The sequence below is a fragment of the Sus scrofa genome, chromosome 12, assembly GCF_054392235.1.
Source record: "Sus scrofa isolate SSC_HxYL_T2T_F1_AM1 chromosome 12, Sscrofa_HxYL_maternal_Yorkshire_Landrace_v2.0, whole genome shotgun sequence".
In the NCBI taxonomy this organism is placed as follows: Eukaryota; Metazoa; Chordata; class Mammalia; order Artiodactyla; family Suidae; genus Sus; species Sus scrofa.
The window spans coordinates 64,190,014-64,217,771 of NC_139394.1; the positions used below are offsets into that span (position 1 = coordinate 64,190,014).

The 27,758-nt window shown below is 55.9% G+C and overlaps 2 protein-coding genes and 1 long non-coding RNA gene across 7 annotated transcripts in view; 1 reads left to right on the top strand and 2 right to left on the bottom strand.

Annotated features, from left to right (window-relative positions):
* The window catches only part of TEKT3 (tektin 3), an 82,750-nt gene extending 73,119 nt beyond the window's left edge, over positions 1–9,631 (bottom strand). For both annotated transcript variants that reach the window (XM_084986255.1, XM_084986254.1), the window contains exons 1-3: positions 9,013–9,631; positions 4,267–4,362; positions 148–336 (exon numbers count right to left, since the gene is read on the bottom strand). The gene's annotated coding sequence lies outside the window, so the exon portion shown is untranslated. The remainder of the gene's footprint in view (positions 1–147; positions 337–4,266; positions 4,363–9,012) is intronic.
* Positions 9,632–9,712: 81 nt separating this feature from the next.
* On the top strand, positions 9,713–15,649 carry LOC146398421 (uncharacterized). The gene is made up of 3 exons (XR_014821942.1): positions 9,713–13,198; positions 14,339–14,771; positions 14,990–15,649. It is a non-coding gene; the product is annotated as an uncharacterized LOC146398421 (long non-coding RNA).
* CDRT4 (CMT1A duplicated region transcript 4) overlaps positions 9,862–27,758 on the bottom strand; it is a 66,932-nt gene continuing 49,035 nt past the window's right edge. For all 4 annotated transcript variants that reach the window (XM_084986267.1, XM_013980267.3, XM_084986269.1 and 1 more), the window contains 3 exons: positions 26,321–26,402; positions 14,828–14,902; positions 9,862–13,022 (listed from right to left, as the gene is read on the bottom strand). In XM_084986267.1, coding sequence (XP_084842393.1) covers positions 12,583–13,022; positions 14,828–14,902; positions 26,321–26,390 — 585 coding nt within the window. In that variant the 5' untranslated portion in view covers positions 26,391–26,402 and the 3' untranslated portion in view covers positions 9,862–12,582. The remainder of the gene's footprint in view (positions 13,023–14,827; positions 14,903–26,320; positions 26,403–27,758) is intronic.

Below are 27,758 nucleotides of genomic sequence, written 5' to 3' on the forward strand. Positions count from 1 at the left end.
TCTTCCTGACCCTCCAGACCCGCTCTGAGGTAGGGGCCACTGAACGGGTGGGCCACTAGGACTACTGATCAATGACAGGTGCCCAGGGAAACAGACGCCTAAGAGTGAGGCTGGGATGGCCCCACCCCCAGCTGGCCCAAGGCTCACCTGAGCGCCGAGAGGAGGATGCTCAGACCCGTGGCCTCAGCAGGGTCCTGGACAACAGAGGAGCCGAGTTTGGCGGTGCAGTTTGCTTTAGGTCCGCGCTGACTCAGGCAGACGGCCGCTGGGCCGTCAAAATGCGGCCGGTCCAGCCTGAAAGGCTGTAAGTGCGAAACACACAGCAGGTGTCGAGGGCTGAGAATGAAGAAAGGTGAAAATGAGGAAACTGCTTCCCTGTTGAAAGGAGCATATTTTGTATATATCGGATTAAATACAGTACATTATTAAAAGTAATTTCATATGTTTCTTTTCACTTCGAATGTGATTCCTTTAAAATGTTAAACTATATATGTAGCCTGCATTTTATTCCTGCGGGCCAGTGCCCGTTCCAGTGGAAGCATTTTATTTTCAAGGTCACTTCCTGGGATTTAATTCTGATGGCATAACCAGGGTGGCTGGGGGCCAGGACCAGGGATTAAATGTCTGGAAGGGCTTGGGGACCAGGGGCCTCTGCCCCCACCCCGGCCCCCCTCCACCCTGGAGGCTGAGGGTGTAAACTTCACGTGAGGCTCCATGAAAACTCCAGGCTCTCCTGGCTGCCCTGTGATGTCAGGGCGTCCCCAGGAGAGGGCTGAGTCCTATGCTTGCTCTTGCCCCCTGAGAATCAGAACATACAGTCCAGGGCTGAACTTCGGGGTTCCTGACTACACCAGGGGTCCTCGTGACGGTGGAACGGACCTGCACCTTGATTTTGGCGGTGGATCCATGAACCTACGCAAGTGATAAAATTACACAGAATTAAGTGTGCGCGTGCATGCACGCACGCACACGTATTATTTCTTATGACCGCATCTGAATCTGTAATTATGTCCAAGTAAAAATGTTTCATTAAAAAAAAAAACCTAAGGCCCACAGGGAACTGTATCCAATCACCTGTGATCAAACAAGATAGAAAACAATACGAGAAAAAGAATGTGTGTGTGAGACAGAGAGAGACTGGGTCTCTCTGTACAACAGAAATTGACAGGACGCTGTAAATCAACTATACTTTAAATTTAAACAATTTTAAACCAAGGCCATATTTGCACCCGTGTTCACAGCTGCATTACTCACAACACCTGGCCAGAGGGAAGAAGCAACCTGGGATCCATCCCCAGACAAACGGCTACACCAACGCTGGTAGATTCACGTGCGACAGCACATCACCCCGCCTTAAAAAGGAAGGAGCGACGAGGTGGGTGGACCTTGAGGACACCGTGCTGAGTGCGATCAGCCCGACACCGAAGGAAAAGCCCTGGGTGATTCCACTTACAGCAGCCCCCCACAGAGACAGAAAGGGGGCCGGGGGTTCCAGGGGCTGGGGGAGGGGAGTTATTACTTCAAGGGGCAGAGTTTCAGTTTGGCAAGAAGACAGATGGAGATGGAAGCTGGTGACGGTCGCTCAACAACGTGAAAGGACTTGACACCTCCAACCCGAACCCTTAGACGTGGTGAAGACAGTGAATTTCATGTGCGTGTAGTTTACCACAGTTTTAAAAAATGTTTACATCAGGACCTTTTGACCTAAAGATTGATGATTTTCTTTCACAAGTTGCCTAGTTCAAGGCAGAACCCACGAGCTCGTGGGCACATGAGCGGGAGCCAGACGGCCGGCTTGTGGGCAACCAACCTTTAAGAGAAGTGGCATCTGGGCGTGTGCAGGCCCCACGTGCTGGGTGGCAGGGCTGGCGCGGGGCCAGCTGGTGCCCAGGCCACACCTCAGACACATCCCAGCCCCAGACGGATCTCCTATGCCACCTAAAGGTGGAACTAAACCTGTTAGGACCAGGGGTGGCCCTGATCAAAAATGGTCAAGACCGTGGGGGCCCAGGAGCTGAAAATCCAAGTGGAAGTAGCCAGGCCTGGAGTTGGAAGGGCTGGGGGGGCGAGGGCTGAACCCCACACTGCCAACCCTAACGTGGAAGGTGGCACGGGCGTCCTCAACCTGATCTCACCACAGATGCCAGGAGCCCCCTACAAACTAAGGGAGGGGGACCTTATGAGGCCCTCATTGTGCAGTTTGAGGCAGCTCTGCGCCTTCTAGGCCAGGGAGGGTGTGAGAGAAGCCCTAAGTGGGGCCGGGCAAAGGGTTTCTGCACCCCATGAAGCAGCCACCCAGATCAGTGGCTTCAGTGCACACCCTCTGAGCCACTCTGAGCGCAGGGAAGCGGGGAGGGGAGGGAGGGCGGCTGGGCGTCTTTCTTTTCTGATCATCAAAAAGCCCAAAATCCCAAGGGTCCCTTCTTGGGAAACGGGGGCATCCCAGAAGATAAGTACTTCTTTCCTCTTAAATTCAGGCTGGCCAGAACTATTCAGAATGCCAGATGTCTCTGCACTCACGCTCAGCCGCCAGGGAGGGCGTGGATTGTGACGGGCAGTGCCTTCACCGTGGGCGGCCATCGCACAGGACCCGTGCCAGGCAGCGGCTTCGGTGGTCCCGTACCTGACCTTGGCAAAGGCCTGGCGACACCTGCCCCGTTTACGATGGCTCCTTGGCCGGGGCTCCCTGAGCCGAGGGCTGCGACTACTTATGAAAAACAGTATTGTTTTCCCTCTGGGTCGTCGCAGTCATGGGAAATTTTTGTGTGGTGATGCAAAAATCCCAGAAAGTTTGGTTAAAAAAGTTCCCTCAAGTGTGGGTGGTTCCTCAAGTGGGTCCAGATTCACTGAATATCCCATGTCCATAAAACAAGCCTGATGCTCTCAGCCCAACACCCCTCCCAAGGCCCCTGGGATGCTCAGAGCCTCTGGTTAGCGAGTTTTGGCAGCTGGCTGTCGCACGTCGGACTTTCCACCTAGAAATGAAGATGGCTCTGCAAGCCCCAAAGAACGGAGTTGCTAGAGACGTCCTGCTTCAGGGCGATGGGGGCCAAGCCTCCCGTGACCCCAGTCCCTCTACGAAAGGCACTCTGTCAGGCCCCAAAGTCATCAGCGGTTCTCTCCGAACCATCTTTCTTTAATGTTTGACTCAGTTCGTCAACAACTCTTTCACGAGCACCTGCGAAGGGGACGGTGGCCGCATCGCTGACCCCACTCCTTCCCTGCCCGCCCCAGCCCGCTCTCCTCAAGAGGAGGACCTCAAGGCTCAGCGGGGATGGTAACAAACCCGACTCGCATCCCCTGGCCTCACGAGGGCCCCCGAAGAAATGGGGCCAAGGCCCAGGTGTGTCCCAGGCAGTGGACAGGGTGGCAGCTGGGATCAGTGGGCGTCAAAACGTGGGGGCTGGCAGTTTCAGCCTCCCTGAGGCGATCCCCATGCTGGGTCCCCAAGGAATGCTGGCCCAGGGTCCCCAGAGCTGGGAGGCCCAGGTCAGGGTCCATCAGAGGTCTCCCCCAGCGCCCCTGAGGGCTGGGAGGGAAGTGTCTCCTGGGCTTGTAGATGGGCCTCTCTGTCCCAAGGTCCCCTGGTCACCAGGGCGCCGGTCCTGTTCTATCAAGGCCCGCCCACGCAGGGCCCCCCAACTCCTGGTTCCGCAGGGGTAGCAAAAGCTTTGCATTAAAGTCCAAAGTCCTGGCGTGGAATACTGGGGGAGTGCAGCTCCTGACAATAGCAATTTACGTTTGGAAAATGTTTTAAATCATGTCTTAGAGGATTCATAATTGTAGGGCTTCTTAAAACTAGTGGTTTTCCTACTGAGGTCCTAGGGTGTGTTAAAGCTTCACGCCCAGGCTCCTGCAGCCTCCTCGGGCGGGGGGGGGGGGGGGAGGCCGACCAGACCCCAGGGCCCCTCCTTCGCCCTCCGCCCCAGCCTCCTCCCCGCCTCCAGGAAGCCCACCCAGCTTTCACCTGTTTGACACATAATTTCACTAGAAGAAAGGTCTCTATGATTACAAAAAGGAGATAAATACATATTATTTTATATATAATATCTCTATGTATTATTTACATTTATATATTAAAATATATTTTATACATGTATCCATATTTGTGCCAGTGATTTAGCTAGTGACTTCTCCATGCAGATACAGTCATTCCAAATATAAACATGAGATTCACCTATGGTCTCTTTTCAGAGCCAGCTCTCCTGTCTGTGATTCATTCCAAATGAGAAAGAGTGTCTTCAACACAGCAGGAAATGAACTAACCTGAGAGGGGTCTGTCCCCAAGGAAGAGACTCCGGGCTCAAAAACAAGCAACACTCGGATGGAGACGGCCTTTGGCTGCGATGCTCCTGGCTGGTCCTGTGTGTGCAAATGAACACTTCAAAGCTGAGCCCATGGAAGAACCAGCTCTTCGTCCCCGAAGAGGCCACGAGTGAAGATGTTTTAGAGCTCTGGTTGCTCCAGGGACCACCTCCCCCCGGAAAGGACAGTCTGAGCTCACAGGGTCTTCTTCCCACCAGCTGCCTGGTCCTGCTGACCTCACACGTGCGCTCCCTAGGAAGTGGGTGCTGGGCCGTTTTCCAGACTCGAAGTTCTCATGTGTGGATGAGGGGGGTGCAGGGAGCAGGGCCCTGGGTGGCGCCTGCTCTGCCCCCCGACCTTAGTGGGGCCTCCCATCCAGAAAGCACTGAGCTGGGTGCTGGGGGTACCGAGGGGGAGGAGAGGGTCCTGGTAGTGAGTGTGGGGCCCAGGGGTGGCTCAGGGGCTGGCAGGTCCCCTGGGATCCCTGCACTCCAGCCCCGGGGGCACCAGGGTGAGGCAGGGCCACCTGGAAGCCCAGCGAGGCGGTCTGATTTTCTTCACGGCCTTGGTTTGTAAATACCCCAGCCCTGCAGCAAGCACCCTTGCTCAGAAGGACAGAATTTCAGGGTCAGAGGCGACCTTCCTCTCCATTAACCCCTGACACACACACCCTGGTCTGATGCAGAAGCCCTCCCAGGACGCCCCCACAGACCGGCATTTGGGGGTGGCCCTCAGGATGGGGTGCTCGTTCCCAGACACTCCCTCGAGGCACCAGGTTTGCGGGGCCCTGTCCACTCTGAGGGGCGTGGGGGCCGAGGAACCATGTTTGCTGTATGGAGGGCTTGTCTGGCCCGGCCCCGGGCCCCCTGCTCAGGGATTCTGGGCCTTGGCTTATATCCCAAGTGGTGCTAGTGAGCAGCTGGGGCAGCCAGCTGCTGGGGGTCACTCTGGAGGCTCAGAGCTCCTCAGGGCTTGGACGGTCCTCTCAAGGGGGCCGGAGGGCCAGGCACAGCGCCCTGTGCACCCCCGCTCCCCTGTCCCACCACGGCGCCTACAGGACCCCAAGCTTTCAGCGTTCCCTGGGCCTGGCTCAGCTTGGCTCAGCTCAGCTCAGCCGGCAGTGCCTGGGCCTTCATGCTCAGGGAAGTTCTGATCTCACGCCTTTCACTTGGGCCATGGCCTCAGGGTCCCCTCCCCTTCCCCAATTCCCAGTCCACCAAAGCTCCTGTGACCACGGGGCCAAGTCTCTCCCTAGCCGCTCCCTGTAAAGTCACATAACCCACGTCACGCCACAGCCCAAGTCACCCCGAGGGTGTCTTCCAACAACCTCCCTAGCAGCCCCAACTTTGCTCAACTTCCAGCACTTCCAGGCTGCCCTGCACCTGCTGGGGATGCGGACACAGTGCCCTGCCTCCTGCTGCCCCCACCCCTCCTCCTGTGAGTCCCCAACAGAAGAATTTTGTCTCATTCCCCCTTTAATCCCCTTTGAAGCACACAATAGGTTTCAAGGAATGTTTGTTGAAGGAAGAAACGCATACAATTTGAGCCCTGCCCTCAGATAACCTCTGGATCGAAGAGGGGGGCGGGCAGGGAATCGATAACAAGAACCAGCAGGAGGGGTGGCCACGCAGAGCCCCCAGGCCCTGTGTCCCATGAGACGTGCACCTGCTCTCTTTCCACCTCCTCAGCCACCGAGTCCAACCATCGGTCCAGCTTTCCTCCTTACCACACACACTTTGGTTTTATGCTAAAATAGGGAGGCGTGTTATCGCAAAAATCACGGTCATGCACCAGTTCCCCCGTGTGAGCGAGCCTTCAGAGCCTTCTGTGAACAAAGTCAAGCATTGGCATGCAGCAGGGACAGGCCGGGTGGCTTCCGGAGCTCTTTCTAGATCAGATCCCCTTATTTACGGAAAAAAGAACAGGTTTTCCAAGTGACTTTCTGTCTGGTAGCTGGTCCTCCGGGAGCCCAGCTCTGCCCCCCAGGGCCCCGCGCAAGCCCCCTTGGGGCAGCCAAGCTGCCCTGGGCCGGCGCTCACAATGGAGGCCTGTTCCTGGGGAAGCAGGGCTATTCTAAGAGAAAGAAGCCGGCGAGGAAAAAATGTCTCACTATCTGGTTTTGCTTCCTACGCCGCACCCACTGAAGACATTAACTTCATTCCAAGCTCCCACTGAGTCGGGGACCGGGAACTGCAGCAGCCCGGGCGGAGGAAGGCCGCTGGGTCCCGGTTCTGGCCCCACAGCCTTGGCCCCGGGCTCCCTGCTTTCAGTTTCCTGGAATATTTGACGGAATCAGCTGCACTGGTCATATTCCAAGGATGCCAGGGGAGGAATTTCTTCCTGATTTGCATTTTCCTTCTATTTGGGTGTAACTTTTCTAAATGGAAAGGGCATGCCTTCAGATGGCTCGTGAGTTGCAAACTGCAATTTGGACGCTTCCCATCACGCCCGAGCCCCGGCACACCTTCAGCGCCTCAGGGAGCAGGTTGGCGGGAGTGAAGGGATACAAGCAGCTTTCACTTGGCTCTCACCTTGTGACGAAGTCCGACCTTTTAGTGGGGAAGTGGGGCTTGGCAGTTAATAGAATCAGGGAACCTGCCTTCCACCTCGGCTGCATCCTCTTAGCCAACCTAAGAGAAAAGCGGCCATCAGACTCCCTGAAAAATCACTTTCACTCCTGCCAAAAGGCTCAGTGGCCATCAGAAATTTCAGAAAGGCCCTCTGGGCTTCCCCTTATCAGATGGTAAAAGAGATTTGAAAGCTGCAGTAAAGAAAACGATTCTGAAACATAAACAGACGGACAAATCAGTGAGCCAACAGAGAAAATCCCCAAAGAGACTGGAAAACATAGAATAACTTAATGTATAAGAAAGGTAATCAGGAGTTCCCGTCAGGGCTCAGAGGAAATGAATCTGACTAGCATCCATAACGACAGAGGTTCAATCCCTGGCCTCCCTCAGCGGGCTAAGGATCTGGTGTTGCTGGGGCTGTGGTGTAGGCCAGCGTCTACAGCTCCGATTCGACCCCTAGCCTGGGAAACTCCATATGCTACAGGTGCAGCCCTAAAAGAAAAAAGTAATCCTTGGGAGAAGGCAAATTATTCAATAAATGTTGTAGGAAAAACTGGCCAACCAGAGGGGGAGAAGCTCAACTGAATATCCTCCTTCATGTCTTTACACTAAAATCACAGGTAAAACAGAGACATTTAAAAAAGAGAAAAGTTGACTTGATAAGACACATGTACTCCGATGTTCACTGCAGCACTCTATACAATAGCCAAGACATGGAAACTACCTGAATACCCACCAACAAAGGGGTGGATCAAGAAGACGTGGTACATACACACAGTGGCGTATTACTCAGCCATTAAAAGGAACGAAATACTGGCATTTGCAGCCACATGGATGGACCTAGAAATTATGAAGCTACGTGAAGTCAGTCAGACAGGGAGACACCAACATCATGTGCTCTCACTTCCATGTGGAATCTGAAAAACGGACACAATGAACTTCTTTGCAGAACAGATCCTGACTCACAGACGTTGCAAAACTACGCTTTCCAAATGAGACAGGCTGGGAGGGTTTGGGATGGAAACGCTGTAAAAATTGGTTGTGAAGATTGTTGTACACCTCTATAAATGCAATAAAATTCATTAAGTAATTTAAAAAATTAAAATAAAATAAAATAAAAAGTAAAAAAGAGAAAAGTTGTAAAAGTGCCAGAAAGGGACATGAGACAATTTTTTTCCTATCATCTTGAGAGAAGAAAAAACTGCTTTTTTAAAATTGAACTATAGTTGATTTACATTATTGTGTTAGTTCCCGGTATGCAGCAAAGTGATTCAGACGTGTGTGTGTGTGTGTGTGTGTTCTTTTCCAGATTCTTTTCTAATATGTTATTATAAGATATTGAATACAGTGCCCTGTAAAGCTTTTCTAATTAAGACAAAATTCGGAAGGCAAAAGTAAAAATTTTGAGGAGGCTGACTGTGTAAGTATTTACACACATGCCCGTGGCCCACGGGCAGACACACACACAAGCGGCTTTAACTTGCCTGTGGTGTTGTGGCTTCTCATATGCCTGGTCTCCCCAGAATAATGGGAGCTTCCAGGTGGTGGGACAACTGGCTCTGTTGAGGAGGTGGGTTGATGCCTGAAGTCTCGCTGGGCCCGGGGCAGTAGAGGCTTCCTGGAAAGGCCTCTGTGGGCGGGAATTTTCACTTGCCCTGGACCAGAGAGCCTGGCAGCAGAGCCGGGGGTTCTCGACACCAAGCCCAAGGTCCTCTTCATGACACTGTCTATCCTGCCCTGTCCCACAAGGAAATCGGGCCACGGCCAGGATCGAGGCACAGAATACGGGGTGGCAGCGGGCTCCACCTGAAAGGGGGGTGTTCCTGCATCCCCTGCGGGCCCCACCCCCACCCCTAACGCCCCAGAGGACCCCTGGGGCGAGCATACTCAATGGGCCCAGACGGCCCCAATGGTTTGGACACTGCAGTGTGACTGCCAGGACCTGAGCCCCTGGGTTCCTGGGAAGAGATTCAGTGGGGGAGGGGTGGTGAGGGACAAAGAGGGAGGGGGGTCTTCCTGATTATTTGACAGACGTAAACCTGGGCCTGAGCTTCCGTCCGGGCTCTGATGACACTGGATCGCAGTCAATGCCAGGCCTCTGTTTACTCCCCCCACCCCATCTCTCATTCCATCTTACCTGGTGCTGATAAGGTGCCGGCTCTGAGCCTGTGCCCGCCACTCCCGGAGGGCGGGGTGTCCAAGAAGCTTCTAGGGATGGTGACTCAGCTAAAGCTAGAAGACCACCTGGTCTAGAGGAGTGCGTTTGCTCGGCTCACCCCCATCCCGCAAAGCACTTTTACGACCTTCTAGCACCTCTGCCGACTGCAGGGCTGGGATTCCTGCTCCCTGGGTGGGACCCCCTGTGCTGCACCCACTGCTCCGTGTGACTCCTCTGCTACCTCTTGGGACAAAGCCCAGGGGTCAAAACCCCTACCTCGGGTACCCAGTTTCTTAATCCCTGTCCTCAAAACGACTAAGGAGACGCTGACATTCTCTTCTGCTTCCAAAGGCCTGCAGACCAAGCAGAGGAAGAGAATGTGCTGGTCCCAGGGCCGGTCCATCGGGCCCAAGGCTCCCCCAGGCCCCTGGGTTTAGGCCCCACTGGCCTCCCTGTCTGGGGGAGGGCTCCGGGCCACCGCCAAACATCTGGCCCGCACACGCCAGCCCCCCAGGCTTTGTCGACGCAGTCACCTCCCCCGGACCTTCCTGCAGCCTCTCATCTGTCAGGCAGCCTAGCTGCCTTCCAGATGCGCTCCAGGCCCGGAACAGGGAACCGCTGGGCGTCCTCGCAGCCCCTCCCACCCGGAGTGCACGTGACCGAGGGCCCAGCGTGCTGCTGGGGTGAAACACCCACAGCTTCAACCCCAACCATGGACACTGCAAAGGGCTGTCAAGACCACGTTGTGCGCGGGAGCCGGAGAACCGGATCAAAACCAGCTACTCACTATGTGTCAGACGGAGCCTGAGTTACAGATCAACACAGAAGGCCAACAAAAGATATATTCTGGTGTTTTGTGGCCAGAGCAGGGAGACCAACTGAAACAACTCTGCTGCCGAGCAGGTGCTGAGAGGTAAATAAGAGGCGGCTGTGGGCCTCGGGCTGTGGCTGGTTTGGGCGGGAGGAGGTCAGCCAGCTTCCTATCAGATGGAGGCCAGCCTGGCGGCCCCTGGGCTCAAAAGGCAGCTGAGGTCACATTCCGAGAGGGCCCCGCCCACTGGCGGCCACTCCAGCCCCTGGCAGGGCTCCACGCTGGCTCCAGAGCCCCGGGAACATCTCCCAGCTTCTCAGGAGCAGAACTGGCCTCCCCGAGCATCGGCTGGGCTCCGGCAGACCCACGCTTGTGGCCGCGCCCAGGGCGGTGGGGCCCGCACGCCGGTGCCCTGTGACATCCAGAAGAAGCAGCGTCTCTGCCCCGCTCTGCGTTGACCCTCCAGGGCCTTCCAGGCTTTCAGCAAGAGAGTTCTCTAAGTCTGGCTCCCCGGGCCCCTCCACACGCGCAGGGGCGTCTGGACCTCTGGACTGGAGAGGACAAATCTAAGCGGCAGGCACTGGGGGCCTCAGGACCACCCTCCTTCCTGCAGGGACCGAGGCTTCGTTGCTGGTCCGGCCGAGCTAGTCCCCCAGGAAGAAGCGGTTCGCAGCCGCCTCCTCTGCCTGCACGTGCACAACCGGGGCCGGTCAAGTCCGCCTGGAGGCCAGACCTGGGGACCCAGCTCGGCCGGCCGTGAACGGAGCCCCCCGGTTCAAAGGAACGGGGCCTTTTTTGGTCAAAATGGCTTTGGGCAGCAAAGCGTCCGGACGGCGGTGGCAGACACGGCCATTCCCATCACAGCAGCAGGCGCTGGTGTCCGTGGGCTCCGGCTTGTGTGGTTATAATCGGCTGAGACGTGAATTAATCTGAACAATGCTGTCTATACAACAATCGTTTCACCCTGGAGCGTATACACTTCTGTAAAACTACGAGCTAACTAGAAATTAAAAGCAAGACCCAAACAAAAACCGTGGGACTGCCTCGCCCTCGAGGGGCTGGAGGGAAGGATCCCGAACCCCCGGCCAGGCTGACCCTCCACGAGGCTGACCCTCGACGAGGACCCGTGACGTCTCCAGACAGCCTCGCGCTACGAACGCCCACAAGGGAGAGAAGAGAGGATCCACTCATCACCTGCTTCCAGGTCTGTGACTGTGCCGCAGACCCAAAATGCCATCATGCGGGGTCCCTGGAAACCGCCTCTGTCGTTGCAAGAGTTCGCTCTGGCCGAGAGCTGGGAACCCAGCAAAGGGTGCGGAGCCCAGGATCTGCGCAGTTGCTCCCACACTACCCACAGCAGCCAGAGCGGGGCCCAACTGTTTCTGCAGGACCCTTAGATGGAAAGAATGCATTTTTAGGGCAAATTCCGCCTCTTCAAGTGGCCTTTAGAGCCGAGCGCGCTGCAACCTCTACATAAGCACAGAAGCTCGGGTGAGGGCAAAGCAGAGCAGCTACCAGCGAAGCCAGGCTCAGGAGACAAACCACAGGCACGAGGCGGGTGGTCTGCCCGTCAGGACCAGGCCCTCGCATCTAGAGACAAGGCCTGTGTGCGTCCAGACTGCGTCCGGCACCCTTTGCTTTGGGGCCAACTGGGAACAGCTCAGAGCCCGGGTGGACCGACGCCAGCTGAGACTGACAAACCACAGCTGGGGGCCAGCCGGGAACGGCGCCCCACCAAGGCAAGCCTTACAGAAGGAGGGGAGCCGACCCGCCATTCCAAGCAGGGGGCGGCAGGCCCCCAGGGCCGCTTTGTAAACCCTCCAAGGAGAACACATACCGACCCTGCAGGGGCTCCTCTGGGAACCCCGCCCCCGACCCCCGGGGGAAGGCTGCAAAGCTCCCTTGCTCTCGGCTCAAGTCCAGCCCCTCACACTGGCTCTGAGATGCAGGCTTCGGGAATCTGTGGCTCACATCCCTGTTCTCTCCCTATTAGGTCTGGGCCCTGCCTGGTGGGGGGGGGGGGGGTACCAGAGGGAGCGGCCGCCGCGGGGAGGCTGAAGGAAGGAGGAGGAACTGGCTCCCGACTCGCTTCCTGTCCCTTTCTGTTTCCCCAGCAATTCCCGTTCACCCGGAGAGTGTCACTTCCTTCCAGAAACATTTGAGTCCAGTTTTCGGTTTTCCTAACACTCAGAACCAGCCTCAGGGGGTCCACCAGCCGAAGGGCTCCCCCTCTTGAGAGGTAGGGGTTCCCCCCACCCCAGCTCTCTGCCCAGTCAGGGACTCCAGCATCTTCAGAGAGGCGCCCCTCAGCCCAACCTCAGAAGGCTGAGCTGCAGCCCACGCGGCCGTCTCCAGGGTCCAGCTCTAAACAAGTCCGCATCTTTGCTCTGCTTCCCCACCCCGAGCCCGCTTCCTGCAGGCGCCACCTCCAGCCACAGCCCTGGACCCTCTTCCTGCCTTTTCTGTTACCTACTTAGAAATTTTCTTCAGTCACCGCTGGTAAAACGGTGTGTGGCTCTGTCTCCGGCCTGGACCAGGACAGATGCACCCGGAGCACCTGCTCCTCCAGAACCTGGGCCTTCCACCCCCACCTCCACCAAAGCCCACAGTCAGCCTGGTTTATCTCAGCCAAGCCCTGCAGCAGCAGAGCAAGTTCAAAGGCAAAGGCCGAGGTGAGGGGCTGTGGCAAACGGAGCTTAATTGCTGTACAGGCTCGGGGGCGGCCGCAGGGGCCCTCGTTAGCCGCCGGAGTGCTTCTGCGTGCTGGGCAGACGGGAGCTGCCCGGGAGGACCCTCGCCGTCGGCTTTCGGGAGAAGATGATCTTGTTGGAGTTCGCCGTGGGGCTGGCTCTGGAATCCGCGTGGATCACGGTGGAACCCGCAGCCGACACGGAGAAAGGGCCCCACGCCGATAGCCTGGCCTCTGACCTCATGTCCTTGAAGGTCGTGTGGCCGGAGACCTTGGACGACTTCCTCCTCTTCGGCTGGAGGAGGCTGGCCGGCGTGCTGGGCCTGCGGGCGCGCCGGCTCTCCTGCATGGCTTCCGAGCACTCCAGCTCTCTGGCCTGGCTCTTCTGCATGAGCTTCCTCACCTTGGGCGAGACGTACGTGACGTAGGCAGGCCACGGGTCGTGCTTCTCCAGCAGAGTCCCCGGGAGCCCCGTGCTTCCTGTGAGGTCTACCAGCAAAGGGAGAGACAGGCAATTCATTTTCTCTTTCTTTTTTCTTTTCACACCTGCACCCTCACCCCACGGAAGGTCCCGGGCCAGGGGTCGCGTCGGAGCTGCTGATCTACACCACAGCCACGGCCACACCGGATCCGGGCTGCATCTGTCACCTACTGCGTAGTTTGAGGTAACACCAGATCCTTAACCCACTGGGCAAGGCCAGGGATCACACCCGAGTCCTCATGGATACTAGCTGGGTTCTTACAACCTGCTGAGCCACAATGGGAGCCACAACGGGAACTCCAGGGACAGGCGATTTAGAGGTGCTCGCACACATGATTCAATTCCTCAGTCAGAGGGTGGTGGAGCCACATGTTGAATTTCCCCCCATTACGCATCGCAGCCCTTCCAGCCCTGTACTCAGCGGGAAGAAAATCTAGCCCAACCCTGGGAGGCCGAAGGCCAGTCCCGGAGGGTGAGTGAAAGGACAGTGCAACGGGAGAGTGCGGGAAAGCTGGAGGCAGGCAGGCCTGGCTTCAGATCTTTGTGCACGTCGCATGCACCTCTGTTATTTCACCAGTAAAAGCGGCAACTGGAAGGATCAAATCAAGTAACATGTTAAGGACGTGGAACAGTAAAGCTTAGAGCCTGAAAGCGTGGGCTGCGTCCTTGCACCACTGGAGGTCAAACTCCGCCGCCGCCCTCGTCTTAGCTGTGAACTTGCAGCAATTTTAGCAAGGCTCTGGCCTCCTAAGCTGCAGCTGCCTTGTGTGCAAGATGGCGATTAGAATAAGGCCAACCTCAGAGAGCTTTCTTGTGGATTAAATAACGTATGTAAAGCTCTGAGGACAGTTCCTGGCATGAAGTCACCAGTAAATGGCAACCACGAACCATGTGGCCATGTCTCCCCGGCTATTTCATTTAATCCGTGTTACACCTTAAAATGGGTATTAACCCCAATTCACAGCAGATGAGACCCAGGCCGCCAGCTGGCACAATTAGCAAGTCGTGGGTTTGAACTCAAGTCTAACGGGCTCAAAAGTCTAAGTTTTCACCCTAGCTCCTGGCCAGAGGTTTAGGGTGTTGGGGTGGGGGCAGCGGGGGGTGGCGGAGGGGAGGCTTTACTAGAAAACTGACCGCTTGGTGTGCCAAGCAGCCCTTCCTTTCTGGATAACAAGTCACGGGCAGGTCGGTCCCTCCTTCCTCCTTTGCCACGTTGCTCTGTCTGGTGGAAATGCCTCAGACCTTCTCTGCTGCAGCCCCTCACCCCCGTTTTCTAAGTGGTGCCTATGTCCCTAATTTTATATTTCTTTGATCATTTTGATAGGAATTGGGGAGCAGGGGTTAAGAGAGTCCTTCCTGCCGTCTCCAGCCTGAATCCAGTGGAAAACACTACACATCCAGAGACGATGCCGAGTCTCGCGTGATCCCCAGGCTCCAGCCCAGGCTCATCTGGGGACAGACCCACCAGCAGAGACGTCAGGGCGGTTCCAGGTCCTGCATGAGCATCACTGCGCCTGCGGCAGAGAAGCTGCGACACCGCCTCTCACGAGCAAAAGCGCAGGAAGCCTCCCAGGGGACAGGGCTGTTCCTCCCTGCCTCCCCAGAGCAAATGCAAAACTCCAAGGGCCTGCGGCTTCGGGCGCCCATCACCTGGACCTGGTGCAGGTGAAGCTAAAGCCGGGGGGAGCGAGCCCGCCCCGTCGCTCCAGCTTTCGCCATACCCTCTCCAGCACCCCGGGCCCCTGTCTCCGACCCCAGTCCTCCAACCCTGGCCCCGCAGCGGGGGCCCCACTGTGAAAACCCCGAGCTCTACCTTCGCCCAGCTTCGGCTTTCCGGCGTCAGTCCTCTCCATTGCTGCCGAGTTCTTCACTTTGAAGGTCCAGATACCTTTGGGGAAATACGGCCGTTAGTCAGGGTCACCACGCAGAGAGCTGGGGGACGGTGATGAGGGGCCCCCGGGGGCCCCGGGGCCAGGGTCTCTCCCGAGGCTCGGGGAAGAGGAAGAGTCCCCGGGACAGAGGTGGCTGAGTCCAGCGCAGGGCGCAGGTCAGGCCCCTCCAGGCCTCCGTCCTCTGATTGTGAGCTTCCAAGGCCCCGGTGAGGCCAGGCTGGGGGCTGCGTGGAGGCTGGAGCAGGGAAAAGTGAAGAAAGAAACGTCCCCACTTCAAACCTGTGCCCATCCTCCCCTCCCCCAGGTGTGTTACTGTGTGTGGGCTCAGCTCCTGCCCTCTGGCCGCACCCTCAGCCTTGCATTGCCGGGAGGGGGTAGCAGAGGTGGGCAGCTGCCAGGAGTCAAGTGCATGCCCGGCACGGCCGTGCCTGGGCAACCCGATGGGAACTGTGGTCTAGGGGTTCTGGGACCTGAGGGTCCACCCACCTGGAGGCTATGACTCAGCAACCAGGGCCCAAACCCCAAGGTGGGTCCAGGCAGAAGGGCCATCATTAAAACGTCTACAAATAACAGATGCTGGGGAGGGTGTGGAGCAAAGGGAACCCTCCTACTCTGCTGCTGCGAATGTAAGTTGGTGGAACCACTTTGGAAACCAGTATGCAGGTTCCTCAGAAAACTAAAAATAGAACTACCATATCATCCAGCAATCCCATTCTTGAGCATACATCTAGAAAAGACAAAAACACTAATTCAAAAAGACACATGCACCCCAATATTCACTGCAGCACTTGGCTATTCACAATAGCCAAGACATGGCAACAACCTAAATGTCCATTGACAGAGGAATGGATAAAGAAGATGTGGTACATACATACACAATGGAATACTACTCAGCCCTAAAAAAGAGCAAAATAATGCCATCTGCAGTGACATGGATGGACCTAGAGATGATCCTACTAAGTGAAGTAAGTCAGAAAAAGAAAGACAGATACCCTACGATATCGCTTAGATGCAGAATCTAAACTATGACACAAATGAACCTATCTATAAAGAAGAAAGAGACTCACAGACACAGAGAACAGACTGGCTGCCAAGGGGGAGCTGGGGTCAGGGAGGGAAGAACTTCGGGATTAGCAGACGCAAACCAGCATATGTAAGAGAGAGAAACCACGAGGTCTTCCGGAATGGCATAAGGAACTGTGTTTCCCACCGTATAACAAACCATAACGGGAAAGAATGTGAAAAAGGATGCATGTACGTATAACCAAGCCACTTCGCTACACCGGAGAGATGAACGCAATATCGTCAATCAACTCTGCTTCAACAACAGAGCATTGTTTTAAAAAACAAGAGGGGCTATGAGGCCCCACGTTCGATTCCCCGCATCTTCACCAAAAATAAATAAGTAAATAAATAAAAACAGGGTGGGGAGGGAAACCACAAAGATTTGGAAGGATTTGTTAATAACTTTTTCGATTCCTTTCTGGTTCCACGGTCCAAGACGGGGTTACTTCACAGCTTCATCCGTGAACCCCTGACAAGCCCATGGAGCGGCCACCGTCTCCCGCCAGTGCCCGGGGCAGAGGGTCCAGGTGGCTTCTACAGAGCTCTCGGGTAAGGCGGGGGCGATGCCCGGGGAACTCACTCTGAGAACCGTCAGTCCAGGGCGGTGCCTCAAACTCCGCGAGCGCTGCTGCTGGAAGCACCGCGAGAGCTTGTGAAAACAGGGGCAGCTGGGCACGCCCCACCCCCAAGCCCTGGGATGCAGATCCCGCGGGCTCTCTGGGGACCTGAGAACTTGCATTTCTAAGTCACTCCCAGGGGCCAGGGCTGGCGTGAGGCCATCGTGGAACTGGAGGAAGGGCGCTATGGACGGGACAGCCTTCAATGCCACGTATCTGTTAGTAAATCATTCACAATGTCAGCATTTTATCATAAAACACCTGGCAGAACATAACATCCCACAGATTCACTGCTGCTCTACTCTTTGGAAAAAAGAAAAAAAAAAAAAAAGGTCGTTTTCATCAAAGCCCCTCGAGATCCAGGCCTCACAGAGTCATTACTGCTAAGTCTTAGTGGCCATCTTTCATGATGGGACCTTTTTAGACGAATTCCCAATGTCGTTTCTCTGAAGCCAGGGAAGAAATAACGCTCAAATAGTCCTTAGACCTAGAGAGACTGCTTCATGGGATAATAATGATGATGAAATGGAAGCTGACGCGTCTTTCTTCTCCTCCTATTTCTCCATCTCGTTTCTCCCGGGCTTGTCGTCCGAGAGGTCGCCAGTCCCTGCCTGCCCACCTCCTGCCAAAGGCAATTCCTGACCCATCCTCCACCTTGCAGGGCTGTGAGAAGCGGGTGTGGCCTCTCCGCAGGTGGGCCACAGGACTCATCGAGCCTGTACACGGTGGGAAAAGCTCGGAGCTGGGGCTCTTTGGGAGATTTGGGATCATTCCTTTTGTCCTTGCCGCTCCTGAGTTGCTAGTGAATGGACCCGGAGCTTCAGGGAAGTCCAGTTCTTAGTGGGTTTTTGTCTCAACGGCATCCTTCTCAGAGCCTCTCATCACATCCCGCCGGCCCCGTAACAGCCTCAGTGGCAGATGGAAGAATTCTACAGAGGGGTGGGTTTTCTCACACCCGGGGGTGCAGAGACAAGGATACTATAAAACCAAGAGGGGGAACGTTCAAGACGCCTCAAAACTCTCGGGAAGGACTTGTTTGTTTGAAAAGGAGACAAGCAGCTGACATGAGGTCTGCAGGCGCTCATCATTTCCTTCCACGCGGGTACAAAGGTCCTATTTTGCCCCCTACCAGCGGAAATACAGACCAGCCAGTTGCAGACAGAATCAGCATTGACCAGCGGGCAGGGGGCTTAAGAGTGGAAGTGCTTTTCTTCTTTCTCCTTCGGGCACAAAGGGCCATGTGCAGTCCTCTGGGCTCCCCGCACCCCACCTCCGCCTCTTATTGCATCATCCCCAGAATCTAGTCAGATAGGCCGGGTGCGGCCTAAGTTGGGGGTGACACCTGCCTGGGACCCGATGCAAATCTGTGACCTGGATCACATCCCTTCACTTTGTACAACTTCCGTTCTCTCCTTAGGAGATGAGGCTACTTCTTCCCCCGCATCTCGCACAAGAGGCAAGGTCGTTCTAATAGAATGCCTGGAAATAAATGCCTAGAACTCCTCTAGGAGTTCCCTGGTGGCCTGGCGAGTTAAGGAGCTGGTGTGGTCACTGCCGCAGCGTGGGTTCGATCCCTGGCCCCGGGAACCTCTGCAGGCTGCGGGCGAGGCCAAAATAAAGGACATAAAGTGCCTCTAAACCAGTGTCCCCACCTTGGCTGCATATTGGAATTACTGGAGATCTTTAAAACAATTCAAATCCTGGCCCCCACCTGCCACATCGTGATTTAATTAGAGGAGGACACAACACAGGCCCCGGAATTAAAAGCTAGATTCTGATGTGCAGCAAGGTTTGGGATCGGCTGTCGTAGGACCTAAGCCAAGACCACTGAAGATGTAGAGGGTGTTACGTATTTAAGAAACAGGAAACTGGTCCAGGAGATCACCTCAACCCGTCCACAGTTCTCAGACACGGATTTAAGAATTCACACATTCCACTCAGACACATTCAGGAATCCTTCACTATACATATTCAGGATTGCGTCTCCGTGGCCTGTAGACCTCTTAAAGGACCATGGAGCACCAATACCAGAAGGGACGAGGCTCAAAGGACTCATGTCTCAAAGTGCCGAGCTAAGAACGCCGGGCCGAGGAGGAACTAACTCACGCTCTGTCCGCGGCCACAGGCTGCACCCTTATCTCAGGAAACCATCTTGCAAGAGGATTTGGCAGGTTCTGGGCAGGACCGATGGATGAATGGGCACAAATCCGCCCTGCGCAGACTTTCTGCCCCACAAATGCTGGGGAAGTAGTGCTGTCTGCACACCCTGATGGCCAAGGCACTATCTTCATCCCGTGTTTCCTGAGCTTTGCCCCACTGGGGGCAGGGTTCTCTCAGGATGTCAACAGGTGTCACTTAAAGGGGAAAAGGTCCATGACAAAGACCACCCACTGGACCATTTAAGGGGGGGGGGGGACTCAGCAAAATCTGTATTGTTTTCAGTAGAAAGAGGGCAAGCCTGGGAGTTCCTGTTGTGGTGCAGTGGAAACGAATCCAACTAGTATCCACGAGGTTGCAGGTTCGATCCCTGGCCTCGCTTAGCAGGTCGGGGATCCAGTGTTGCTGTGAGCTGCCGTGTAGGTTGCAGATGCAGCTCAGAGCCTGCGCTGCTGTGGCTGTGGTGTAGGATGGAAGCTACAGCTCCCAACTTGACCCCTAGCCTGGGAACCTCCATATGCCGCGGATGCGGCCCTAAAAAGCAAAAAGAAAGAAAGAGGGCAAGCCTGTCCACAGTCAAGTGAGTCTGCAAACTGACGCGTTTGACATGTTAAGCCCATCTGCTCAGTTCTTGTTCCACGCTCTGCAGGGGAGGCTGACACGCCCCTGGTCTCATCTGACCATCATTCCTTCACTCACTCACTCACTCGCTGCCCAGGCCACCTCACGGAGCTCGTCGCCAGGGGACCATGTGCGGATTCTGGGCATCAGAGGGTGTGGTGACGGAAGAGGTGGAGGGACAAACCGGCTCAGGGTAGAATTGGGTCCAGAATCAGCCTCACAAGGTTGGTCCCCAAAGGAGCCCGAACCCAGAAGGGCCAGGCCCACTGGGGCTGGCGCTGGCCGCAAAGCCAACCCCTGCCCTGCCGCTCCTCTCGGCTCTGCTCCTCCGCAGGCGTCATGTCACCCCCGCGTCTCTCACGCTGGTCCCTGAGCCGCGTCCAGAGGGAGAACCACATTCTCCCGAGCAGGAAGCTGAGGCAGAGTTCCCTTCTCCTCTGCGGGGTACCCTCCTCAGCTCCCCGCCACCCCGCCCGTTTCCTCCCCTGCCCCCGGTTTCCTCGTCTGCCCTCTGGCCAGTCCTCAGTTATTTTTGGCTGAAGAGGAAGCTGCCACTTGGGCCAGAAGTGTCCCGGAAGGCTTGTCTCTAAGGCCCGGGCGGGAATCAACTTGGTGCCACGTGGGGCCTCTGTGCCCATCTCCATCCGCAGGGGCCCCCCAGCATATCTGCCAGGTGTATGCTCTGTCCCTGCACTTCAGACCTGGGGAGAGAGTGAGCCCCCCACAGGCTTCCCACGAGCCCCCTTATCATGCCTCTCTCCACCTCTCCACCCGCCCCCCCAGGCACCATGACGTGCTCCAGGGGGCGCACTCGAGAGACTCATTTGATGTGCCTTCAGCACCGTGGATGCTGGGGGGCACTGAGACTTCCAGAACTGCTCAGACAGAGGGGGGCGGGGTGGGGAGGGAGGAGCTGGTGTTCCCTCCCCTCCCTATGCAGCCATGTGCTGGCCACCTGCTCTTCCAAACACCCCCCCACCCACCCACACCCACACACACACACACCCAAGACAAAGAGGAACCAGCCCAGGACCGGGCTCTGCTAAAAAGCCCAGCTGCACACGATGTCAGCCTGTCCTCCTACAGAGCACGCCCCTTTCGGGGGGCAACTATCTCCCCCGATGCCGGGGACACAGGCCGGGCATCATCAGTTAACCATCACAGGGGGAACACACCACTTCCTGCACCCTCTATTGTCTCTGATGGTTGTGAGGAGTTTTGAGGGACACTGCAGAGATCAGGTATCCAGGGCCGAGCAGCACCAGTGCATGCATGCGTGCACGTGTGCATTCAGCAGACACACACTGGGCCCCAAACACTGCACTTCCAAGAGCTGTGGGTCCTCCACTCACCCAGACCCACCAAGCATTGTCCACACCCACTCCTGCTTTGGGGGGGGACTCCCCTTCTTGCTGTCAAGGTCCACAAAGCACATTTGTTTCCCATGCCAGTAACGGATCAAACGGGAATAATCCATGTCCTCTATGTCATCAGACACAAAAACAGACCAGTTCCTGTCCAGAGACCAGAACCAGTCCCCTCGGCCACTCTGCAGACAGACTTCCAGTGTCTGCATGTACCAGGCACTGTAGCAGGCGCTGGGGACACGGCGCAGAATGAGACCCAGCCTGGGTTCAAGGAGCGCCCAGCCCTGTGAGGAGACAGACGGCAAGATCCCTAAGTCAGCACGAGTGGGGAGGGAGAGCAAGAAACAGGCTGGAGAAGAGTTCCCGCTGTGGCCCAGTGGGTTAAGGATCCAGCGTGGCTGCAGCTGAGGTGTAGGTCGAAGCAGCAGCTCAGATTCAATCCCTGGCCTGGGAGCTTCCACGCTGTGGGTGCGGCCAAAAAGAAAAACGAGGGAGGTTCAAGTGGAGAAGACGGTGGAGCTGAGTCTCGACGGGCGGGGGTGGGGCGGTGACGGGCCCTGAGGGAGGGCGTCGCCGCCCGGGGCTGAAGGAACCCTCCACGAACCCGCTCCAGGAACAAGGGTAAAACGACGAATCTGAGGAATATTCAATGACAAGTATGAAAATTCCCACTGTACGATGGAAGTGGAAGACCCTGGGCACGAAGCACCCACGGCCACACTGTCTGGAGGTCAAGTTCCACATGTTCTATTTATTTTAATCAAGTGGAGTTGCTTTACGAGGCTGTGATACCTTCTGCTGAACAACAAAGTGATTCAGGTATCCGTGGACGCGTGTTCATTCTTTCACGTACTCCTTCTTTCTCAGAGTCTTTGCCCACAGAGGGGACCACAGGACACTGGGGGGAGCTCCCTGTGCTGTGCGGCAGGTCCCGCTGACCACCCATTCCAGACACGCGGGGCGTGCAGATACACGCCCAGCCCCACACACACACCGCCACCCCTGCTCTTCCCCGTCTGTAACTATAAATTTGCTTTCAAAGACCGGGGGTCTGTTTGTTTTGTAAATTGGTTCATTTGGATCATTCAGTTCCAAACACTTGAAGGAAATTTCCGGAACACGCCACACCAGCATGCTCAGCAGAGAGCTCTTCCACCTCCCACTGCCGACGTCCCGGCCTGGGACACGGTCAGAGAGGCCGGGAGTAGGGAAGCGATGGAGAGACAGACGGCAGGAGCCAGCCCTTCAGCCGCACAGCCGCACGCTCAGGAAACCAGACACGAAAGGCTCTTAAAGATGTGTGCACAGAGTCCCCCTCTCCGCCTGACAGCTGGTCGGGAGCCAAGGGACCGTGACAACTGCAGCCTCCCAATGTCTAATCAATCAGAAGGAGGAAGTCCTGCTTCCCTGGAACAATGGGGACGGGGCTCTCCCAGGGCTGGCGGCGATCCGTGGCTGGGCACCCGCTTTGAGGCTGCTCCCGGCCAGCGCCTGCTTTGAAGCAGCTGCCTTGCACGCGAGGCTCTGCCTGGAAGCAAAGAACCCCAGTTGCTGCCGTGGGAAGGGTTCAGGGATCCCATCAGCCTGGTGACGCCGGAACGTGAGAAAATCCACGCATCACATATCACGCCCAACTCCTGGGGCACCGATAACCCGAACGGCAACTAAACCCCAACTCCCATCTGTCTGGGGTGAGTTGTCCCCAACTGAACCACAAGCCAAATCCATCAATCACCCTCATGGCTATTTTTGTGTGTGTGTGTCTTTTTTTGTCTTTTTGTTGTTGTTGTTGTTGTTGTTGTTGCTATTTCTTGGGTCGCTCCCGCGGCATATGGAGGTTCCCAGGCTAGAGGTCCAATCGGAGCTGTAGCCACCGGCCTACACCACAGCCACAGCAATGCCAGATCCGAGCTGCGTCTGCGACCTACACCACAGCTCACGGCAACTCCGGATCGTTAACCCACTGAGCAAGGGCAGGGACCAAACCCGCAACCTCATGGTTCCCAGTCGGATTCGTTAACCACTGCGCCACGACGGGAACTCCCCTCATGACTATTAAGACCATAACGTGTCCTCAGTCCCTCGTTAGACTCAGCAATAACTTAGGTCCTAGAAAGACTTACGAAATGGAAATGACACGGAAGGAAGATGGGGTGTTTGGGGTTGAGGCAGAGGAAGCAGAGCCCTGCAGGTGGAGGAGCAGCACCTGGACAGCTGGAAGATGAGTGAAGGAGCCTGCGCTCCACGCGGGGCCGACACAACCTCGTTCAAAAAACGGAGGCCCAGACTCCCTCCCGCTGCAGCTCACGGCAACGCCCGATCCTTAACCCACTGATCGAGGCCAGGGATCGAACCTGCAGCCTCGTGGTTCCTAGTGGGGTTCGTCTCCGCTGCACCACGACGGCAACGCCACATGATGAACAATGTTGAGCTAGTTTCAGATATACAGCAAAGTGAGGGATTCTTATATGTATCATATATTCATATATATATTCTTTTCATGTATGTGAATATATTCATATATATTCTACTCATATACATGAGAATATACATATTCTTTTCACAATGATTAATAGATTCATATATATTCTAGTCATATATATATGAATATGTGTTCTTTTCATATATATGAATATCTATGATGGTTTTCCCTCATGGGTTATTACAAAATATTGAGCAGAGTTCCCTGTGCTGTGTGATGCTTTGTTCAGCCTGGATTTGCTAGCAGGGGAACAGCAATGGATCAATGAAAAAATATTCTCCAGACTTTCAAGGGATGGTGCTTAGGGCTCCAGGCATAGGAGCGAGCCGTCAAAGGTGGCACAACACCCCCTCTCCAAAGAAGGAGGGACAGGGTACCCCCACTGACTGTCCCCAGCCTGCAAGACCATGGAGGGAACCAAAGAACCACGAAAAGAAAACCAAGTCCGATAGGAGCCCGACGAGCTCGGGTGACTTAGCGAAGGGCCGCCAGCCCAACTCCCCGCCCAGCCCACATAACCAGGCCCACCCAGCATCACCACACCCAATAAAAACCACAGATACGCAGTTTCCTGGTGGCCTAGCAGTTAAATATCCAGTGTTGTCACCGCTGTGGCATGGCTTCGATCCCTGGCCTGGGAACTTCCAAGTGCCACGGGCTCAGCCAAATCACAGATGCCTTGGCGAGGCCCTGAGCCACCAAGAAATTGTCGCATTGCACCCTACATTTTCTTTTTCTTTTTTATTTTTGTCTTTTTGCCTTTTCTAGGGCCACTCCCGCATATGGAAGTTCCCAGGCTAGGGGTCTAATTGGGGCCGTAGCCGCCGGCCAACGCCACAGCCACAGCAATGCCAGATCTGAGCCATGTCTGTGACCTACACCACAGCTCACAGCAAGGCCAGGGATCAAACTTTCAATCTCATGGTTCCTAGTGGGATTCGTTAACCACTGAGCTACGACGGTAACTCCTGTGCCCTGAATTTTCTAAGAAAGCAAGGACATGGAACAGACCTGTCTGAAGTCTGCACCCCACCCCCACCCCCACCCCCCCAGTCAAGGAGGAAGCATGAACTCGGGACATCAGTGCTGGCTCTGAGAAGTGGCCGAGTGAAAGGGGGCTCACTGGTCCCAGAGTTGATAATGAGCATCCCCTTTCCCTCCTGTGCACCCAGACATCTTCCGCAAACTGACATATCAAGTAACTCCTAGGCATATGTCACATTATCAAGTCTCATGCTGGCATCCGGAGTGACTTCATTTTCTTCTGAGTTTGGTCAGAATAAATCACTGCCCTGGAGCCACCACCGGAACCTGGATAGTTAACCAAAACCCATCCCTTCCCTGAGACTAGATCTTTGTTTTGTTTTGTTTTTGGCCACGCCCATGGCATGCAGAAGTTCCCGGGCTGGGGACTGAACCCATCCCAGGGCAGTGACCCTAGCCAGAGCAGTGACAATGCCAGATCCTCAACCCGCTGAGCCACCAGGGAACTCTATACGAACTGCTTATTTAAATTTTTTTTTTAAGGCTGCAGCTGCAGCATATGTAAATTTCTGGGACAGAGATCGAATCTGAGCCACAGCTACAACCCATGTCACAGCTGCAGCAACACTGGATCCTTTAACCCACTGAGCCAGACCAGGGATCAAACCCATGCCTCTACAGCCACCTGAGCCTTTGCAGTCAGATTCTTAACCCACTGCACCACAGCGGGAACTCCCTCTAACAAGTTCCTGAAAAAAAAACAACAAAAAGTTCCCCTGAGTGTCTGTCTTTTCATTAAGTTCAAGCCCCTTCAAGACCAAAGTCGGGCCCAGTTGTGTCCCCACACTTCTGCCAACCTCTGTCCCCCACCCTGTCCTGTCAATGGCGTCACCATCTTTCTGACGCTCAGAGCAGAAACAAGCCCTCCTTCCTCGCGCCCAGATGCAGGCTCCACAGCGACACTGACCAGCTCTGTGGCTCCACATCTCAGCCCTCCCGAGCCCCTCCCCAGAGTCCAGACCCAGCCGACCCGCCGCCACCTGCAGCCCTTCATTCCCGTCTGACGGGATCTCGGTGCGTTCACGGCTCCAGCGGAAGGCTTGACCTCGCTCCCTGGGATCTCCCTCTCTGGCCGTTTCCATCCCAGAGGGGCACCACCCTTAAGCCAATGCCCAGTCCGAGATTCGGGGCTGTCGGCTTCCTCGTGCCGCCTCGCCGAGCTCGTCCAGTTCATCAGCCCGCCCGCCCTCCTGCCGTCATGGAACCTCCCCGTCTCCATCCTCAGGCCGACCGACGCCCACGTCTAGTCCTGAGGCTACAGAACACCTGCTAACTCGCCTCCCTGCTTCTCCTCTGCTCTTGCTCCCCGCAAGTCCCTTCCCCAGGGGACCCAGAGTGATCCTTTGTGAACAAAAACCACATGCGGCTGTTCCGCTGCCAACACTTCAGTGGCTTCCCAGCCCTGTGGGTGCCCTTGGCCTGCAAAGCTCTCCTGGGTCTAGACCCCACCCCGTGGCAGCCTCGGTGGGGCCCCTGCCCCACCACTCACTGCCCTGGCCACCGCGGCCCCCCTTCTCTCCTCACACCTGGCTCCCCACCCCGGGGTCCCTCCCCAGCCGCTCCTCTGCCTGGCACGTGCTTTCCCTGACTTCCGCGGGGCGGCTCCTTCTTCGGAGTCAGGGCTCGGCCGGAGCCCGGTCCGCCCCGGCTCCTGCGCGGCCTCTCCACACGGCCTCCCCACCACCGCTTCTTGGGACTTCCTTGCTCATTTACTTTCTCTTCACCACCCGGATGGCAGCTTCCCTCGAACACGGATCTCAGCCACCGCACTCACTGCCCTGTCCCCAGGCTCTTGGGCCAGAATCACAGGCACGTGGACGTCACTGCAACGGCCACAGCAATGTCCCCTGGAATCTCCGAGGATTACTGGAAATCCGAACACCAGGCAGCCAGCCCGCACAGGCGCCGAGGAAACCCGGGACGGCTGACCTGGTAAGAGCCGCGACCAGCGTCCCACGGCCGAAGTGCAGCAGCACCTCCTAAGCATGACAGCCAAGGCGCACAGACAGGCCTGGGTTATTGCCCAGGACCGGGTCGGAACTGAAGGCCCTGCTTGCTGACCTTGTTCTGACGGCCGCTGGTCCCCGCTTCTCCCGCATGGGAACTTCTGCAAGTCCCTGGGGTGGTTCATTTCACGAGGTTTCTGAAAAACACAGAAGGAGAAGATAAAATGGCAAAATATGTGACTCTCAGAAGGCGGGGAGAAAATGGACAGGTGAATATATAGGAAACCGTTGCCTGTGCTTAAAGGAGAAATAGCTGGAGCTCCCACCTTGACCCAGCGGTTAACGAATCTGACCAGCATCCATGAGAACGCGGGTTCAATCCCTGGCCTCACTCAATGGGTCAAGGATCTGGCATTGCTGTGGCTGTGGTGCAGGCCAGTGGCTACAGCTCCGATTCCACCCCTAGCCCGGGAACCTCCATGTGCCGCAGGTGCGGCCCTACAAAGCATACAAAAAAAGAAAGAGAAAAATAGCAATGATCCATTGCCCAGAGGTTGGGAAAGAGGACTTTTGAAACTGGGGAGAAATACGGAGTTACTTGTTTCAAATGACTCCTTCTAGGCACAAAACACAGAAATAGTGAACAGCGAACCATAACTGCCATCCACGTAGAAAGTATGTGTGCGTGACACGCCAGGAAGTTCTGAGGTTCTGACAAAGAGCTTTTGCGGAGTCAGAAATGCAGTTTATCAAAGACCTTTTTATTTTTTTTGTCTTTTTGCCTTTTCGAGGGCCGCTCTCATGGCATGTGGAGGTTCCCAAGCTAGGGGTCTAATCGGAGCTGTAGCCACCAGCCTACACCAGAGCCAGAGCAACGCGGGATCCGAGCCGCATCTGCAACCTACACCACAGCTCACGGCAATGCCGGATCCTTAACCCGCTGAGCGAGGCCAGGGATCGAACCTACAACCTCTTGGTTCCTAGTCGGATTCGTTAACCACTGTGCCACGACGGGAACTCCTATCAAAGATCTTAATGTGTCTCCTCGGCAGAGCGGAGGATGTGCAGGACACTTTAAAGCCCGGGGATGGGCCCGCCAGGACGTGTGCTGGGCGGCCGTCCTGCCCAGCAGAGGCCTGGCCTTGGAGACCCAGCTCCGCAGCCCTGCAGGAAGGCCAGCTCTCTCCTTGCTGCTCTCGCTGTGTTTCTGTGATCTTGCTGTCCCTGGATTTCAGTCTCTCTAGAAGGTGATAATATGAGAAAGGGCCCAAGTTCCTAAGGTGACAAAGCTGCGTGTGAAACAGCTGGAGAAAAGGACAGAATGAAGAGCATGTGGTCAGGACAGGCTGGCCGCTGCCTGGCAGGGTGACCTGAAGCCAGGTACTTAAACCTCCAGCGTCTCCAAGGTCACATCTGTAAAACAGGGGTGACAGCGGGGACAGTCGGGGATTGCCACAGGACTGTCCTGTAAAGCCTGACCCACGTAGGAGCCCGCTGGTTGGAGCGTTCTCGTCCTCATTCACACACAGGACTGGAGCAGGGGGAGGGGAGAA